Genomic DNA, 18,846 nt, shown 5'->3' with positions numbered 1-18,846 from the left:
ACCTCGAAGGAGAGAAATTCTTATTTCTCCTTAGGGCAAAGATTATTATTGAAATATTCATATGCACTCACATGGTGCGCGTAGGGCATAAACCAGAGCTTATTTGAATTTAGTCCAATAAACTCTTAGTCATGTTTATATCGAAGTTATAGTGGTTGGAATTAATGGCTGTGAGCACATTTTGTATTCTAGTTGTGCACTTAGCCCCATATGTAATAAAAGACACTAAGTTTGCCCAGGAGCAGTAACCCATAGCATCCAATCAGCAGGTAGAATTTACTGGGCACCTGTTCTAAAAGCAAACATCTTATTGGTTGCAACCTGCTGACTAGATGCTATGGGTTACTGCTCCTGGGCAAACTTATATTACATTACCCCAATGGAGTTCTATCGTTACTAGGCACTAGTAATATAAAAGTTAATATCTGACTGGTTGCTGGAAGTAATTGCATTTTTAACACCTGTTTTAGTGAATGAGCTGCATTAAAGCACACAAGTGGGAGCGATGCAATCTAAATCATAGCAAGCTATGGCTTGTGTGTGCTCTTCATGATGGCAGCCCCCTGATGTACACAGAAATGTCTCCCACCAAGTAATGGGTGATTTGGCTGCAGTCCCAGGAGCGCACACTGCTGCTTTAAACACTGGCCTTAAATACATATACATATACATTACAGCTGCACAAGAGCAGGGAGATGCTGGAATATACTTCATCTACCATGGATGCATGAGTCAAGGGTGAAATGGAATAAAATTTGTTCCTGACAAGGTCATTTATCACATTCACCGCTGTGCCAGTCTCTGCTCTACTATTCCCAAACATTACATTAACCCATGGCCTCTCTGGCAGCAACAAGCAGAAAATGACCCGGGAGAAGCAGCTTATAACCAAACTAGGGCAGGAGTAAGAGAAACCGGCATTCATCTGTCATTAAACCAAAACAATCTCGACGCATGAATGGCAGGCTTGGGCAGGTTACGCATACAGACAAAAACAAGTTCTTTCAGTGGAATTAACCAACTCGTGAAACGTTATGTGGGCAAATGAGTATTATCATAAAATGGGCCTACAAATATTCTTCAGATCCCTGGCAGACTTTTCTCCCCATGGTTCTACAAAGTGGAGCTTTCCTTATGGGAGTAGCACCTCTCGCACAGGGAAAGTGAATGCTTGGATCAGGCCACAAGGCTGACGGAATGAGCAGTTAAGGATATAAATAGTGAGCAGAAAGCATTGCTAGTCCTTATGGAAACTACAGGGCACTGCATTAAGTGGATTTCAGGAACACCAAACACAGTATGTGAATAACAATTCTATAGCGGAATATGGCACTGTGTTCAATGCTGGTTCCACTGTTAGACAGTTTATATATTAAAGGTGTTCTCTATAAACTATACTAGCCAGACAAAAGTACTAACGGGCCACTAAACGGAAGATCTGCCCATCACTTAGCAGCAGAACATGCGGTCCACTGAACAGCCTGGCAACAAAAAGTGTGTGTGGAAATGGTCAATAAAAGTCCAGTTGCAGTAACTGTGATCTAACAAGACAATCAAAATGTTTCTTTTCTTGCCTCTCTCCAAATAGGGAGTTTTAAGCTGTGTAGCCATGAGTGAATTTCCACGTTTGTGGGTATCTGCTCCTGTGAGTACAGTACAGTTAAGACGTGTTAACCTTGCACAGAAACCAGTAAAACTGCACCTCATGGCAAACACGTGTCAAACCCACTCATGGAGATGAACATACAGTAATAGAGCTACAAATTCACTGATCAGATGATGAAATGTCTATGGTCGGTGGCGTTTGTTATTTTAGCTCCAATACCCTGTGCTACATCTCTCACCTTGTTTAATCTTGCCCATTCCCACAACTACTTCTCCTTATAACAACAACAACAACAACAACAAACATTTGTAAAGCGCTTTTCTCCCGTAGGACCCAAAGCGCATTGTAGATGCGTGATATAGATTATAGATTGTGAACTCTCTTGGGAAGGGTCCTATTTATCTCTTATATGAGTTATTGGTTGTTTTCTATGTAATTTTGTATGTCCAATTTATTAACCCAGTTATTGTACAGCGCTGGGAATATGTTGACACTCTACAAATACACGTTAATAATAATGTAGGAACCCGCTGTTTAGTGAATTTCACCTTGACAGCCTGCTGCTGACCTTGTGTTACACAAAATGCCATGTTATGGGTAAACACAAGCTGGTAACCATCATTAACTTGCTCCGGGAGAGCAGCTGTGCATACAAATTCTTTATAAATTCCCATCAGCGGGAATGGGCTGTGTACAAGCTACGCCACCAAACATTACAGGCACCTGCCTCGGTTTCCAGGGTAATAACTGTCCTCTTGGCCAGTCCCAGGCTCAGCTCAACTGGAAAAATATATTTGGTGTTTGCGGATATTCCAAGGAGGAGAAGAATTTTTTTTTAATGACTGCCTGGCTGCAAACAAGTTTTGCATTGAAACTCCCCTAATCTCATGGGGAGATTGGGAGCCAGGCCCAAACTGGCAATCTGTGGGTTCTGGCAAATGCCAGTGGGGCTATTGTAAGATGCCATAGACAGTCACTATTTATTGGGCTGGTGGGGGGCTGTTTGGGCCTCTGTGTACTGGAAATGCCAGGGCCTATTTTGAGTAACAGTTTAGGCCTAGTATATGACCTACCTAAAAAAGTAGCACAGTGCTAAATTTGGGGGATCTAAATCCGTGCTGAGAACTATTAGCCCAGGAAACATTTGGTGCTGTATTTTATAATGGAGCTTGCCAAGGCATGCAGCAGTCATCAGACTCACTCCACAACATTGCTAAGCACCCACACACCTAGAGCTTGTAATTACCAAATCCATCGTGGGTGTGCAGATTCCAAAGCCCTTGGGGGTGGCTCTGATGACATCAGCCGGCTGAGCCTTTGGGGAGACAGAGCTTCAGATGCCCTAAAACTTAGTCTGTGCTCTCGTGGGGAACTCTGGCCCTGTACTGCATGCTGTCTCACATGTAAAAAGTGATGTTAATAATGGTAACTTGCACTTTATCTCTGCAGCTAAAGGATATTTCCTGCTTTTCCCACAAGTACGGTTTCTGCTATTCAAATACAGGTCTGTTTATCCAGAACATTATATTTCTGCCACTTGTGAACCCTTACAAATAAACTGTACTTCCCTCAGAAGCCTTTCCAAGTCCCTTTCCAAAGGCTGATTCAGCTATTTGTCCAAGGAACAGAAGTGGTGTCTCTATTTGCTGCTGAAGGCGTGGAAGACAATTTTGGCCCGGTTCATACCAAAACGTGAATATCTTTAACAACTGGCAGCTGAAAAATGGCTAAATAAAGAGAGGGAGGGTCTGAGAGTGAAACCAGATGGGGAATCTGGGGGCAATGAAAGTTTATATTTTACTCAGGTGGGGCAATATAGCAAGCAATTAGTTGGATAAGCCCAGGAGTCCTGTTCCATCCTCTGATTCATTTCAGTGGTGCATTCAGTGTCCTGGAGAGTGGATGTTAAACTACTCGTCATCAACCAACTGTCTCAGCAAATACAATTTACATTGCCATTTATTTCAAAGGCTTCGTTACAGTAACTGTGCTGCTGTCACTAAATTGGCAACAAGGGTGGAAAAATAAAAGCAATTTTTAAATATATAAATACAGAGTGTGTGTAACTATAAGCTATATTAAATGGGATTAAGAAATAGGTCATTAAGTGGCGAGAATAATTCAGGGTGACTGACATGCCTGACTATGGGGCAGTAATTTCAGCCAAGTGAAGTAGTAACAAGGATAAGGCAGTACGGCTGGAAAAGTAGTCTTTATTAAGTGGCAATTTCACTTTAATTATACAGTATATAAGTGAGAGTAAAGTGGTTGTTCACCTTTGAATTAACTTTTAGTATAATGAAGAGTGTAACAATCTGAGACACTTTGCAATTGGTCTTCATTTTTTATTAACTAGTTAATTATTTCAATTTTTGTCCAGCAGCAATCTGGTTGCTAGGGTGCAAATTACCTTAGCAACAAGGGAGTGGTTTGAATGAGAGACTGGTATTTGAATAGGAGAGAATCTGAATAGAAATATAGGTAATAAAATGTAACACTAACAATAAAACTGTAGCCTCACAGAGCAATAGTGTTTGGCTGCCGGGGTCAGTGATCTCTATTTAAAAGCTGGACAGAGTTGGAAGGAGGTAAAAGTAAACATAAAGGTAAAGCACCCTTTTAAGGTTTATATATAGAGCTAATTTCTTTATACATATGAATGTAACTTTGTAAAATACAGTAGCTGCACAGGGAGGGGGTCCTTAGGTAACAATAGAATTTGGATAAGGATTTAATTATAGAAGCCCCTAAAGCCTGTTACTATTCCGAGCAGGGAAACACACGGATTTCCTCTGATTAGGCATCCTCCCTTCCTTATGCTGTGGCCCAGTCCAAGCCAGTGCCTCATTCTTCCAGAAAATGCCTCTGTGTATGAATGCACATCCTTCATTCCGGCGCTTGGAGCAGATGCCATTCTGCCGGAATTCAACAGCTGACTGCTAGTTTGAGTGTCAGGGGGCAGCAATAAGAAAACATCTTCTCCCTAACGGTACAAATGGAAGGGGAAAAAAAGAAGGGAGCCAAACCCACTGCTGAAATGTCTATTTCCACTGGCAGCACATGTCCAGCTCTAGGATCTGGCTTTCAACAAATCTATGCTATAAAGAGCTGGTCACATACAGGATTCTGGCTTCAGGTTCAGCAGAAGAAAGACTCACAGGCTGGGCATACAGGATAGTAATGTGTATGGCCAGGTATTAACAACACTTCCAAAGAACAGGTTCTCACACATTTCATGCAAATGCAACTCATTCGCCGTGACAGGCGTGAGAACCACAACTAAATTTCTCTTTTTCCAGTAGGGAAATGACGTGGCGACTGCAAGTAACCCCGCAGCACATTCTGGTAGCTCTAATGGCCTGAAACTGTTGTGGATCCCTTTCTAAATGCAGCAAAGTGAATGCAAAACCAGCCATTGCCATTTACAAAATGCTCCTCTACATGCTGGCAGGTGATAAGCTCCTATGGGCTTCCTTACTGTAATCTAGAAAAACTGAGCCATAAAGCTGGCCATACACGTGGCGATCCGACGATGTTTCGTACGACCATCGGTCGCACGAAACATCGTAAGATCCGCCACACACCATTCAGGGCTGAATCGGCAGGTAAGGAGGTAGAAACAATAGGATTTCTACCTCCTTCTGCCGATTCAGCTCTGAAGGGAGAATTTTGGTCAGGCGCCTTCTATGGCGCCCGATCAAAATTTTCAAACTTGTCCGATCGGCGAGTCGTCCGATATCGGCAGCTTCCTGCGATATCGGTCGACTCGCCGACATGCCATACACGCACCAATTATCGTACGAAACGAGGTTTCGTACGATAATATCGGTGCGTGTATGGCCACCTAACACTTCCAGCAATTTTCCTGGCCTGAGATACACACATAGATTATGCACAGAAAATGTCTAAAAAGGAAAAGCCTATTATCTGCATCTCACAAAAGCACATGAAAGCACTCCAGGTCAGGAGAGGAATATATTTGCTTTACTATTTGGCGTTAATGAGTTACCCCAGCTGTTCTCTGTTCTCTTCTGTATTGAGATACTTTGTTTATTTAGAAGTATTCTAATCCTTTTATGTAGTGCTGGTGCATTACATACATAATGTTTTGCTAGTAGTGCCTAATATATTATATATTATATATATATATATATTATATATAATTTTTTGGTAAAGATTTATATGCCACAGTCTCTTTTCCCTGTTCCCCTTGCTACTGCCATGTGCTTTAGTTAATCTATTACCCCTGGCTGCATCTTGTCCCAAATCTGGTGCCTGACACCCACACCCCGCTACAGTAAGTTATGGGGTACCTAATGGGCTCTCCACAGCTGTACAGGAAGCCTCAGGATTCAGTGGCTGTGCCGCCACTCCCATAGAGCTTTATTATGTCAGCCATGACACCATTGCACTGCACACCCAGTCCCCACAGAGCTCAGGATAGTGCATGGGAACACAAACTGCAGCCAAGAATGACCAACTGAGCAGTGATTTCACACAGTGCTCGCTTACAGGCACAACATCAGGGGTCTCATTTGGACCCTTTTATGCAGCTTTTCAGGGAGCTCACTGTGCCTGTCTCAGAGTCTATTTGTCTAAAACACATGCAGCCAAATAGATTCCCTTTAACCACACAGGTCAACAGGGGTTGAGGGCGCGCTGCTGCATTAGTAAGAACTAGCTGTCACATATATTGGCCTTGTGATCAACTGAGAAAAGGTTAAATGTTTCCAGAACCAACTGATCAAACACCCTGTGTATCTGCAGCATCTCCTGCTGAGAGGCATATACGCCCAGGCATCTGCAGGTCTGTTTGGCTTTTTTAATCACTGGGAGGTGCAGAATGCAATCCTGTATACTGATCCCTTGCTCAAACAGCAGCATGACATCCAGAGCTGCTCAAAAGGATATACACACATATTCACAATGCCGCTGTAATTTAAAGAAGGGATTAATGCACAGAATTGAATTCCACACCCCCCAAGGATAGAAAAATCCAAGCTCTATAAAAACAGGCAACATCAAAGTTATCCTTTTCCTCTTTTCACGTGGTATGTTCCATTTTATATATATTTTTATTAAAGACCATTCAGTTGTCAGTGCTAAAGTTCCTAATCATATGAAGATATCAATTGTTAACGTACAGATCTAAAGCTGGCCACACACGTGGCGATTTTCCATCTTTCGTGCAACCATCGGTCACATGAAAGATCGTTCCAACCCTCCACTGACATTCAGGGCTGAAACAGCAGATAAGGAGGTAGAAACAATAGGATTTCTGCCTCCTTCTGCCGATTCAGCCCTGAAGGCAGATTTTGCTCAGGCTCCTTCAATGGCGCCCGATCAAAATCTTTTAACCCGCCCGATTGGCGAGTCGACTGATATCAGCAGCCTCCTGTGACTCGCCGACTTGCCATACAAGGTTTCGTACGACATTATCGGTAAGTTTATGGCCAGCTTTATTCTTATTTTTGGATTTCAACAGAACAGGTTTTGGTTGACAGCAGCAAACAAACAAGCTGGTTATTCAGGCAACAGGTTTAGCGTATGGATTATCTCAGAGGCACAGCCACACACAATTTTATCTCCAGGGAGCGGCCTTGCTGGCCAAATGCCAGTGTCACATCAAAGTTTTTTCAATGGGTGTAGACACCAGTAGGTCAGATGTCTGTCTGTAAGTTATATTAGAAACATACTGTATGAGCACATCAGCTGCTCACATGGTAGCCAGGATTTGACAAATCTAGAAGTCGGATCCAGTGGGTTCCCCATGATTTGTTTTGAACATGCATGTAGGCACAAGGTGCTGGTAAAGCTGCCAACATAAACCTGCATCTCCCACTGCATTGATCCATCAAAGGCTTTGGGGGGGGGGGGGGGTTGGTACTAAGGCAGGTGAAGTTTCACATGACCCATGAAATCAGTATAAATTTCACCAAAATAAAACAGCTGCTTGTCAAGTAGTTTGCGTCGGGGAAGTGAAACCTGTGAGACGCCAATTACCGAATTTCTCATTCTAAAAATATAGGAAGCCAGCATGGAGCCACATGGATTGAAAACATATATAAATGCGCCACTCAGCACCCCATAAATGTTTCACTGGGTCAGATCTGACAATTTTAGTGCCAGCTACACTTTCATGTCCCACTGTGAATCTCTTATATAAGGTGTGCAATGGGAACGTGTTTGTATACACAGAAATACACACACTCACATATATTTGTGTGCATTTAATATATTTAAAACAAAAAAATAAATCTACCCTAGATGAAACATGACTCTGCACATGGAGAATGTCTGCTAAAGGTGCCTGGCTCCGTGCAGTTGGCTTTGAAAGGAAAGCCTGCTGAAATGACATGTTAGCCACGCTGCTGGTCAAATTACATTTAATAATAGTAACAGGCGCAGAGCCCTGATGGACTTCAAAGAGCAGGAGCCACAGTTCCTACATTTTCCAGGGAAGAATACGGAGATGTGTGTATACAGCTGACAGGGGCACTGGTTCAATGTCATGTGTGTAAGATCAACCCAGGAAAAAGGGAGTGTTAAGTACACACTTAGGAACATACACTCTGCTATTAGTTCCGTCGACAGATTTTTCCTATAGTAAAATGGCATTTACATTTTTTTCCTGAAGTTTCACTGTTTTAATTCACTATAAAATATGCCGGACTGTTTAATGTGCATATAGGATCCATCAGGAAGGATTCTGTGCAAATACTTATTTCTGTAGCAGGCAAAGAAGCAGGGTTTCTTCTCCTCAACAACTATGCTTCTGACTAAGGGCATATATATATATATATATACTAAGGGTATATTTTATAGACAGACAGACAGATAATGTATAGACAACAACTTGTATGTATGTTAAATAAATTGCCAGTTTATGAGCACCTATCAGAAATGATATGCCTGCCTTCAAAAACCAATACAGTAGAAGCACAGGGCTTGCAATGCAGATGGCAGGTTAAAGTTAAATGGAAGTAATATTGAAAAACAGATTAAAAAAATGGGAAAAATAAGCATTCTGATCTATAACACCAAAAACCCAAAATATTATTTGAAAAGATGAGCGCTCCAACAGAACTAGTTCTCATTTAAAAGGGTTTGTTCACCTCTGAATTAGCTTTTCGTATGATGTAGAGAGTGATATTCTGAGATATACCAAAATATTGGTATTTTGTATTATTTCCAGTTTGGAATTTCAGCAGCTCTGTTTGCTTGGGTTCAAATTACCCTAACAACCAGACAGAGTTCTTCAAAAGAAGAAAGCAAATAATTTACAAACTATTAAAAGTAAAAAATGAAGACCAGTTGAAAAGTTAAGAATTGGTCATTCTACAACACACTAAACGTTAATTCAAAAGTGAAGCACCCCATTAAAAGAACAGCTTGCTCACCCACAGTATTAGTCTCAAATTGGTGATAAACCTTTTCCTTTAGAAAGAACTGCTTATGGCACAGCTCATATAAGTCACATAGCAATGATTAATGGCCACAGGAAATAACCCAAAATTCAAACAATAGCCCCTGGGCACAGGTGAAAATATCGACAGAGAAATCCTAAGTAAGTATTTCCCAGGGACAGCTGCCAGTAGATCTATAGGGTCAAAATAAATACAATGAATTGTGTTGACTAGCAGAATGCAAGCACAGCCCTGCTCACTGCCTCAGCTCCCAACCCCCCTGCATTCCTATGAGGAAGCCAACAGGGAGCCAGGCCATGCTCTTACTATGGGGCTAGCTAACTGCACTGGGGGAAGCCCCTGCTAATCTGTACCTGCTGCATATTCAAATAGAGCAGCAATGTCTGCTTGGCATATACATTTAAATAGTCAAATGAGAAGTGACTGGTTTAAAAAAAGAGCTGGGGCCATTATTCCTCTTTTAATCCCCAAAGGTGACTCTGGGCAACATAACAGGATATTCACTCCAGCCCGCTAGTGTCCTGCATATGTATGCATTCAAGCTCTAGTCTCATATACAATCTGCAACTGCCCTTTTACTGTACAGCTCTGCACAATATACTGGTGCTTTACAAATGCTTACAAATAATAATTGCACCCTCAAACATTTTAATAATGCACAGTAAGAAATGTTAGATTTCTCCTGCTTACTGTGGGTTTTATGGGGTAAATGCTCTGTGTAATCACTTTTAGTTCTGTGTGCAGCCAGTCTGAGAATTAAGAAGTTACCAAAACCGAGTGCAGCACAATATGCTGTATGTATGAAACCAGAGTTAGTATGTGGCCTTCCTTCTGCCACAATTCCAGGTCCCTAAATGTATGGTCTGTAAGTCTTTCTACTGTAATTATATTGAAAACCTGCAGTCATAAGTTGAGCTTGTCTGCGCTCCCTGTGCTGGCATGGGTTTCCTCTGTATACTCCAGTTTCCTCTCACACTTCGAAAATACACAGGCAGGTTAATTGGTTCCTGATAATATTGCCCATATAGGGACATTAGACTGTAAGCTTGAGGGTGAAGACACACGGAGCTACAAGTAGCAGCTACTTGTAGTGGCTACTAAAATAGACAATGCTGAAAATTTACTGAAAACGTGTTTTAGAAGATGCAGTTTTCAGTATTGTCTATGGCAGGGTATTTTTTGGCAATTAGTAGCCGTGAAAAAGTATCTGCTACTAGTAGCTCCATGTGTCTTCACCCTTACTGGGGCAGGGGCTGATGTGAATAATGTATATTGTCTGTAATGTGTGGCATAATATATTAGCACAAAGGAAAAAAGGGACCCAGCGTCCCGGGCCGATCTGTGAGCAGTGTTAGCTACAGCTCTTGCAGTGTGAGCCAGACCCAAGATAGAATAATGCTGTCCCCCTACTCCCCTAGCAGAACAGTGAGCAGCAAGTTTGCCATATTTGTAATTTATTCTCCTTATCAACACCTTCTGCCATTGGACAGTACAAGGAATGATTGAGATTCTGATAAAGGCCTCTGTGTAGCTTGAAACATGCTGAATAAAGTATCATTTTCAGTACAGGTTGCATACGAGTGCTCCTCTTATCAGTGTTTTTTGCAGGGATTAAGACTTACCTTGCTTCACTGGATTTAGTTGGGTCCCCCTCGCAGACAAAGGTCTCAATGTAGCCCAAACTGCAGTTGATTTTGGACCAGTTGGGTTTGCACACGTCCAGGAAATGTGGCCTCAGTCGACCTATGGTGTACTTAGCAATGTCTGTCAGCGACTGACTCACTGCAGCCCCGAAAATGAACGTCCCAATGGCTTTATAAATAGTGGCTACATAGTTGTTCCTGATAAAGGCACTGGACCGCAAGTCATTATAAAAGACTGATAAGGTCTCTCCTAATATCATCTGGAAAAGAAATACAGACATGGGGTTAGGAGGAGTCATGTCCCATTACACAGAGTCAAAATATAAAGCAGACGAGGATGCTGGGGGTTCCCACAATGCCTTTTTGTATCAAGAGTCAGGTCAAGACCTGAAGAGAACAGGTATATATATGCTGGGGGCCATCATTGATGAGCAATTTCAGTGGAAGTGAATCCTTTTCCACAAGGACTGAGACCTTTTCCACCAGGGCCCTAGAATGATTTTTCTGTGGGGCCCAATGACATATTGTTGCATCACTGACCATCATTTTATATTTGGGTAGATCAATGGAGAGGAAAACTTCTAGCCGCCTCATCCTGCACCCCTAACGATGCAGAAACACCATTTTTTAAAGTTGATTTTCTGTTTACTTGTTAAGGTACTCAGTGTTGACTTGGTCTGAAGGGGCTGAGATGGTAGCTTTTATTGGCCCATGTATGGCTACCTTCAAACAACGAGCTCATGGGGCAACAATGCAGTTAAGTAAAGGAGACAATTGGATAATGGCGAATTTGATCCTGTCATGTGACTTGTGAGACAAGGGGATCTGATCCTGAGAGTAAATCAAGAATCCCTGCCATAAAGCAAGACTGACTTGTCCCTTACTTTCTTTTACTGGTAAGAAAAAGGGCGGAATAATAAACTGCCAGAAATTATACCTTACCACAACTGGCACATAAGACAACTCAACTCTCCTCCAGTTTCACTACTTAACATAATATTTTACATTGTTCTTTGTTAAAAAAAATAACACTTTCTCTTTCATTTGTTGAAATCTCTTCCCTATGCTACAATGATAACAAAGCAACTGCTGCTGCATGGGCCATTTCTCGTGCGTAATATTCTTGCCTTCAGCTTCCAGTCCCGTGCACTTTCTGCTCAGTTAGCAGCAGTACCATTAATATCACATTAGGATCCTGTTATTAAAAAGGGAGTGGAGGAAATGACATATGAGAACACCTAGGAACAGCTGCTGACTGCACTGCAGGTGAGAAAGGGAGAAAATGAATTTGGATAAAAACTGACTGGGGAAAATCAGTTCTGTTTCCAACTTTGGATGCACACTAAGGCTATGGGCCAATGAATGCAGAATAGCAGTGATCAAAATGTCTGTCTGCCTGTCACCACACCTGATAGTCCCCAATGTAAAGTGCCCTACTGTACGCACATGGAGCAGTGACAACTAGGCCGCAGTGTGGAGACACTCATGGAGGACCCAGCTGTAAAACACTGGCAGCCTTGGACCACACTAATACAGGTATGGGACCCATTATCCAGAATGCTCGGGACCTAGGGTTTTCCGGATAAGGGGTCTTTCCGTAATTTGGATCTCCTACCTTAAGTCTACTAATAAAATTATATAAATAGTAATTAAACCCAATAGTATTGTTTTGCCTCCAATAAGGATTAATTATATCTTAGTTGGGATCAAGTACAGGTACTGTTTTATTATTACAGAGAAAAGGGAATCATTTAACCATGAAATAAACCCAATAGGGCTGTTCTGCCCCCAATAAGGGGTAATTATATCTTAGTTGGGATCAAGTACAGGTACTGTTTTATTATTACAGAGAAAAGGGAATCATTTAACCATGAAATAAACCCAATAGGGCTATTCTGCCCCCAATAAGGGGTAATTATACCTTAGTTGGGATCAAGTACAGGTACTGTTTTATTATTACAGAGAAAAGGGAATCATTTAACCATTAAATAAACCCAATAGGACTGTTCTGCCCCCAATAAGGGGTAATTATATCTTAGTTGGGATCAAGTACAGGTACTGTTTTATTATTACAGAGAAAAACAAAAATCATTTTTAAAAATGTGAATTATTTCATTACAATAGAGTCTATGGGAGATGGCCTTTCCATAATTCTGAACTTTCTGGATAATGGGTCCGATACCTGTATAATATATTTTGCCTTAACATACACACAATGCCATAGGCCCTACCCTAGAAAAAGGTAAATGTGTGGGGTGCAAGGAAATCTTATATATACACTGCTCTGTGGGTAATTACCCCCTGCTCTGATCCTCACAGCCAGGCTGGGTATTAAACCCAAAACACCAATGCAGAGCCTGAATGGAAGAGGTCAGTGGCACGTGTGAGCCACTGGGATGGGTTCCAAGGTCTTTCTTCTCCCAGTTACACTTTTTAATTGCGGTTTTATTTGTTTCTGAAACCATTTGTCACTGTGCGACTATCAGATTCTCAGCTCAGAATAAGAGAAGGCAGAACGATTTACAAGCTCTTTTAATGGTGCCAACAGTGGGAAAGAAAGGCCAGGGCACCACCTTCTACTGTTGCACACAGGAACACACAGTATACTTTTTCCTTCCTCGCATTGAAATAATGAATTGCCCATGCACGAGCCTGTAAAAGATGAGAGGCGAGAGAATGGAACTCACCCAAACCCAGGAGAATGACTGGCCCCAAGGGACTGTTACTGGGCAGAACATTCTGCGATACTTAATATTTCACATTTTCCCAGATGCAGTCATCCAACTTATGGGAAAAAATAACACATCATGATAAACTAAAGAGAGGGGGACCCTGGCCAATGCTAAAAGTTTGGAGTCCCTTTTGAAAGGTGAGGGGAGTGGAATTACAGGCTTACATAAATCAGCAACCTCCACTCTGTGGCCCTCCAGCTATTATGTAACTACAACTACAACCAGTACCCAACAGCCTTTGCTTCTGGGAAGCAGGCTGGACAACCCCGAACTAACGGTGAAACTCTGATACTGCAGGCACAAAGGCCTTCTTGTTATTATCCTTTACTGCCATTTGTGCCTTAAGATATTCTAGACTGTCAGAGGGCAGAATCGATGATAATTTATTAAAAAAAAAAAAAAGAACTATTACTAGTTAGAAAACAAAAAGACACAAAACACTGGACACATATATTGCCACTTATAATTGTACAAGAGGTGAGTGGAGGACTGCAGATACACTAGGGAAGGATGGCCATACTTTACATAAGGGTTGGGAAACCTGTAACACCACTAAGAAGTTAAAACAAATCCCAGCACCCACTGACAGTCAAAGGGCCCGAGGTTGCACAATCCTAGACTACAAAAATAAAAAGAGCCCCATAAAGTCTGTTTTGCCCCAGGTTCCACCCTTATTAAAAGGTCCTGACAGATTCAGAGAATGGTTATAAATAGGCCTGCTTTATTGCAAGCACACAATTCCAATTCATTCTCGGACAATGGCTGTTTCTTTTATAAAAGACACAGGACTTTCCAAATATGTGGGATATCTTTTTAGAGTACTGCCTGACAAAAGGGAAGGGGGGGGGGTCATATACAGTGACATAATAGCATGAACCCCATCCACAAGTTTATGTTTAGAAATCTGTGAAATAAAACACACACACTATATTTTATATATATATATATATATATATATATATATATATATATATATATATACACACACACACATACACACAATATGCGAGGCAGTTTTTACAGAAAAATAAGATCTCATCCGTAAACTCAAGCGGTTCATAAAATAAACAAGGTAAGATGCCCTTGTGCTACCAAACAGTGAGTACCATTGTGTCATTCTAAACATACTCATATTTTGTCTGTCATGTTAGACTAATGGTGAATACACACTATAAGATCTGTTTGGCAAGGTTGCCAAACAAGCCATTCTTTCCCCTGATATTCACAACTAAGGTGGGCAACATCAAGCTTATTTGATCTAATGGCCCTAGAGCCATACGATTGAATTACAGTGAGGGGTATAATGGGTCATTGGAGCAAGGACTGCATCAACGAGCCAATGTGGTCTTCAGTCCAACAGGACAATCAAACCCGCCTGATCGACAGCTGGCCAATTTTCAGCCAGATATCGGTTTGGGGAGGCCAGTCAGGGGTCCCCATACATGTACAGATAAGCTGCCAAATCAGTCTAAAGGACTCAAATTGGCAGCTAAAATCTGCCTGTGCATGGGCACCTTAAGTCAGCACCCTACTGGCCTGTGTATGGGACAAAATTAATGACTTTACATATTGTTATCTGATCCCTGCAGTTATTGATTGGGGAGGCTGGTTCACCACTTGGGTGGCCAATCTGGACAAACATATGCTCATTTGGCAACCTCATCAAACAAGTGGATTGTGCCATTTACTGCCAGCAACACAGCAAGAAATTCTATATGCTTTTTTATTCCTAAAATCCACAATTGACCAACATTATTTCCTTTTAATTACTTTGGCCCAAATCATTTATTTAAATAAAATAAAAAGCATCCCACATGAAGGTCTTACAGTAAACCAGCAAGAGTTATTACTAAAGAGACCTTGGTGGGTTGCCATTAGACAATTCTGCCATTGTCATTCCAAGACAATTTTTCCTTTTTACTCTTGGCGGGGACCTATTGCTATATAAACATGCCAAGAGAAAGGCCAAATTTCCACTTGCAATGAGGCGAGATTAAAGCCTGTGCCTCACCCTCACTCAGCATCAGGGGTGTTAAGTCCTTGATGCCAGAGGCTGGCATGCTATCCACAGAAGCCATAATGCAATAAAGCACACATTGGGTTTCATTTTATTCCTTGAATGTGATTTCCTGTATATAATAAGGTACAATATAGGCAATGGCTGTATTTTAGTGTAGCGAGTATAGCTGTTATTTGGGCAGCTTCAGACCACAGTAGTTTGCACAAACTTGATTTTGATTGGTTGCTCAGGTTGATACTTAGGTTGGCCAATAAGGTGGCCAGACTGATCAGCTGTGGGGGCAGCTAAATGATTTTTTTTTTCCCAAACATGCAAATGTGTATAAATATATCTGGACTTACAACAATAATACAGAATGGGATCATGATTCCCCCTAATAAGCCATATGAAATGGTGTCTTCTTTGTATGGATACCGGAGTGAATCATCGTTACAGAAAAATCCTCTTTGGAAAGGGGTATGCTTCAAATTGAGAATTGCAAAAGGCAATGCGGCTACAGTAAAAGGAAGAGAAATAGGCATTAAAACAGGCAATGTAATAAGGCATCGGGGTGCAGCAGCTGAATGCATGGGGGAGATGGGAAGCAGAAACAGCAGGAGAAGCAGGCAACAGAAGCAGCCCCACTGTATATGGGGGAAATGCAGCATGCAGATGGCACTACAGCTCTTTTAGATGCGGGGAGTTATACTGAAATGAAACAAATCACCTGCAGGTTTGAACTGTTTGTATGTAAGCATGTTCAAATTTCCAATTACATGTTCTGTGGCCACAAGGCATCTTTAATAAGGGTGTGGGGGTCAGGTGATACTGAGGGGCAAAAATTAAACTAAATCAGCAATGTCCAACGTGCAGCACTATCTGATCAGATGGCAGTTTAGCTGCATCTGGATAGGCTGGAATGCTGGGAGTTTTAGTTACTCCATATCGCATTAGTGTTTTTTTAAAGCAAGAAGGTTAAATCCATTAAATACAAATTCATATTTGCTTTGTCCAACAAAAAAACTCAGAAAATTACCTTCTATTACAATATATATACTAAAATGGGGCAATCCAGCCCCCAGTGCACCACCCACTGTAAGGCCCAAGCATACCAGGCCCCGCTGGTTTTCTCTAGGTGTTCCAGGGGGCCAGTCTGACCCAAAATACTATCACATAAACAGAGACTTTAAAAATAAAAGTCACAATATTATAACTGGTTCTAAAGACTGAATACATTATTTACCCAGATCATAAAGAAAAGAAATTCATCAACAGTCACCCAACATGAAACCCATGGCACACACAGTAGTTTCAGGTGCGTTGCCCGTGGATAAAAGTCATTGCTGACGATAGTAATTACATGTAGAAATACCAGAATGGATTTTTTAGGCATTCCTTAAGGCACCAAGAGAGTATTAGAGGTGATTAAAAGTGTTTAAGGCTACTTTTTAAAATCCCAAACTTCTCTAAATGCCGAGTCTAATGCGAGTTTTTCTCATGTCATTTTATGGCTTTTGGCCCCTAATCAGGTCTCGAAAGACCACTGTATATATGGAAGGAATCAATTTACTATAAAGCAACCCATCAGTTTGAAAGATATAACTGGCCCAATAAATGGAAGAATTTGGAAAACGCCACTTCTTATTAAATCAGTTTTTGTAAACCCACTTTGTTCTCTTGAGAAATGGGTTTAAAAACTAATTTGTTTCATTTTCCTCTCTCTCAAATTAGAGACTTAATATTCAGTACATTTGTTGATACATGGTATCAATAGCATTGGAGCAATGCCGGCACCAGTTACTCATTTATAAACTATGGAGGAGCTGAGGCTTCTGCTGCTGCTGAGAAATGTATCAAACAGTTTAGAATGGTAGCGACCTGGCTTTTTCGGTTGCTATTGGGAAACATGAAGGGTGAAAATGAAACTCATTTATTTTTAAAACTCGAGATGTAGAAAGACTGCAAAATATAGAAAATAGAAAGCGATATTATTTGTGGTTTTCAATCTGAATACAATGTTTTGTGAAAGTAAACGGTCTTTCTGAGAGCACGGCACATTGCCTGGCACCAGGTTTACAATAACCCATTAACCCACATATAAAGATTTATTGGCAAGACTCATTATCTGCAAATACCAGCAGACAAGTAGCACTTTCCTCATACAACCAATACCAAAACTGGCTCAGGCTGTACCCAAAAGCTATTAATGACAGATCCAACTCATGTCACAAACAGCCTGTTTTGTAGGTGCGACATCCTCAGCCCGGGTAATCAATGCGAGACAGTCCTATACAAGAATTCACAGAAATGTCAGCTCTCAGTATAATGCTGCTTTTCTCAGGAGGGATGATATAAATCTACACGCAACATTTCAAGTCAACATGAACTAAAACACTTTTAGAATATTCCTTGAGTATTTCATTGATTCTACTGTACAATATTTATTATGGCGTCAGTATTATATATGAGCACGACCTGCATTCCTCAGCTGTTGTCATAAAAAAAATAAAGCACCTCTAACTAAAATGTAGATGGACAAAACATGGAGTGTACAACTTTATCTGGCCATGTACTGGCTGATAAAAGCTGCCAACTAAACCCTCCAAACCAGGTCAGCAGCTTATCAGTCCATGCAGAGGGCCACCGGGAGGACCTACCCAAACAATATCTGTCCGGTATAAAAATCCCATTGGGTGAGGACCACATTGTTGTGTTCGTGGTCTCTAAGAATTCTTCTGTATCATTGATGAGATGCTTGATTTATCACAATGTACAGCATCTTATTTTTAGGCTCAATGATGGCACTGACAAAGTTGCAGGAAAACAAAAAGCAAAATGGCACTCAGGGCTAACGGGAAATATTTCCTTGTTAGAAAGTCTTTATTTGCGAAAAAGATGCAACGTTTCGAGGCCAATCAGCCTCTTTATCAAGATGCTTGATAAAGAGGCTGATTGGCCTCGAAACGTTGCATCTTTTTCGCAAATAAAGACTTTCTAACAAGGAAATATTTCCCGTTAGCCCTGAGTGCCATTTTGCTTTTTGTTTTCCTGCTGGTTTTTGTGAGGGTGCCGATCCCTCTGGCGATGTGCACCGGGCAGTTAAATTTGGAGAACTAGGGTGTGCGGTAAGGCCTCTGTTGTAACTGACAAAGTTGCAGCCTCTACTCGTAAAGCCCAAGAAAGTGTGGTTGAGTTGATAATAATTAGTGCAGAAAGGGAGGGGGAGACTAAGCAATTCTTTAGATATAATTTGAGAAACCTAGAAATTCCCTTACACCGAATTTACTTAATCTGGCCAGGTATAATAATCACCATCTATGTGTTTGTAAGAGGAGGAGCTGGTTATTTTTGGAGTTGCTGTTTGCATCTTTAATTACTGCCAGACTGCTTAGTAATGCAGGAGCTAACAGACAATTAAGGAATAATTATACAGAAACAG

The 18,846-nt window shown here is 41.3% G+C and overlaps 1 protein-coding gene across 2 annotated transcripts in view; it reads right to left on the bottom strand.

Annotated features, from left to right (window-relative positions):
* plpp1 (phospholipid phosphatase 1) overlaps positions 1 to 18,846 on the bottom strand; it is a 56,820-nt gene that overhangs the window by 4,319 nt on the left and 33,655 nt on the right. Inside the window, 2 exon segments of one of the 2 annotated variants that reach the window (NM_001011077.1) lie at positions 10,656 to 10,936; positions 15,770 to 15,921. In NM_001011077.1, the coding sequence (NP_001011077.1) occupies positions 10,656 to 10,936; positions 15,770 to 15,921 (433 nt within the window). 2 annotated transcript variants of the gene reach the window in all.

Source organism: Xenopus tropicalis, chromosome 1 (assembly GCF_000004195.4).
Source record: "Xenopus tropicalis strain Nigerian chromosome 1, UCB_Xtro_10.0, whole genome shotgun sequence".
Classification (NCBI taxonomy): Eukaryota; Metazoa; Chordata; class Amphibia; order Anura; family Pipidae; genus Xenopus; species Xenopus tropicalis.
The sequence above is the reverse complement of the archived record's forward strand: the minus strand, read 5'-3'. Positions and strand labels throughout refer to the sequence as shown.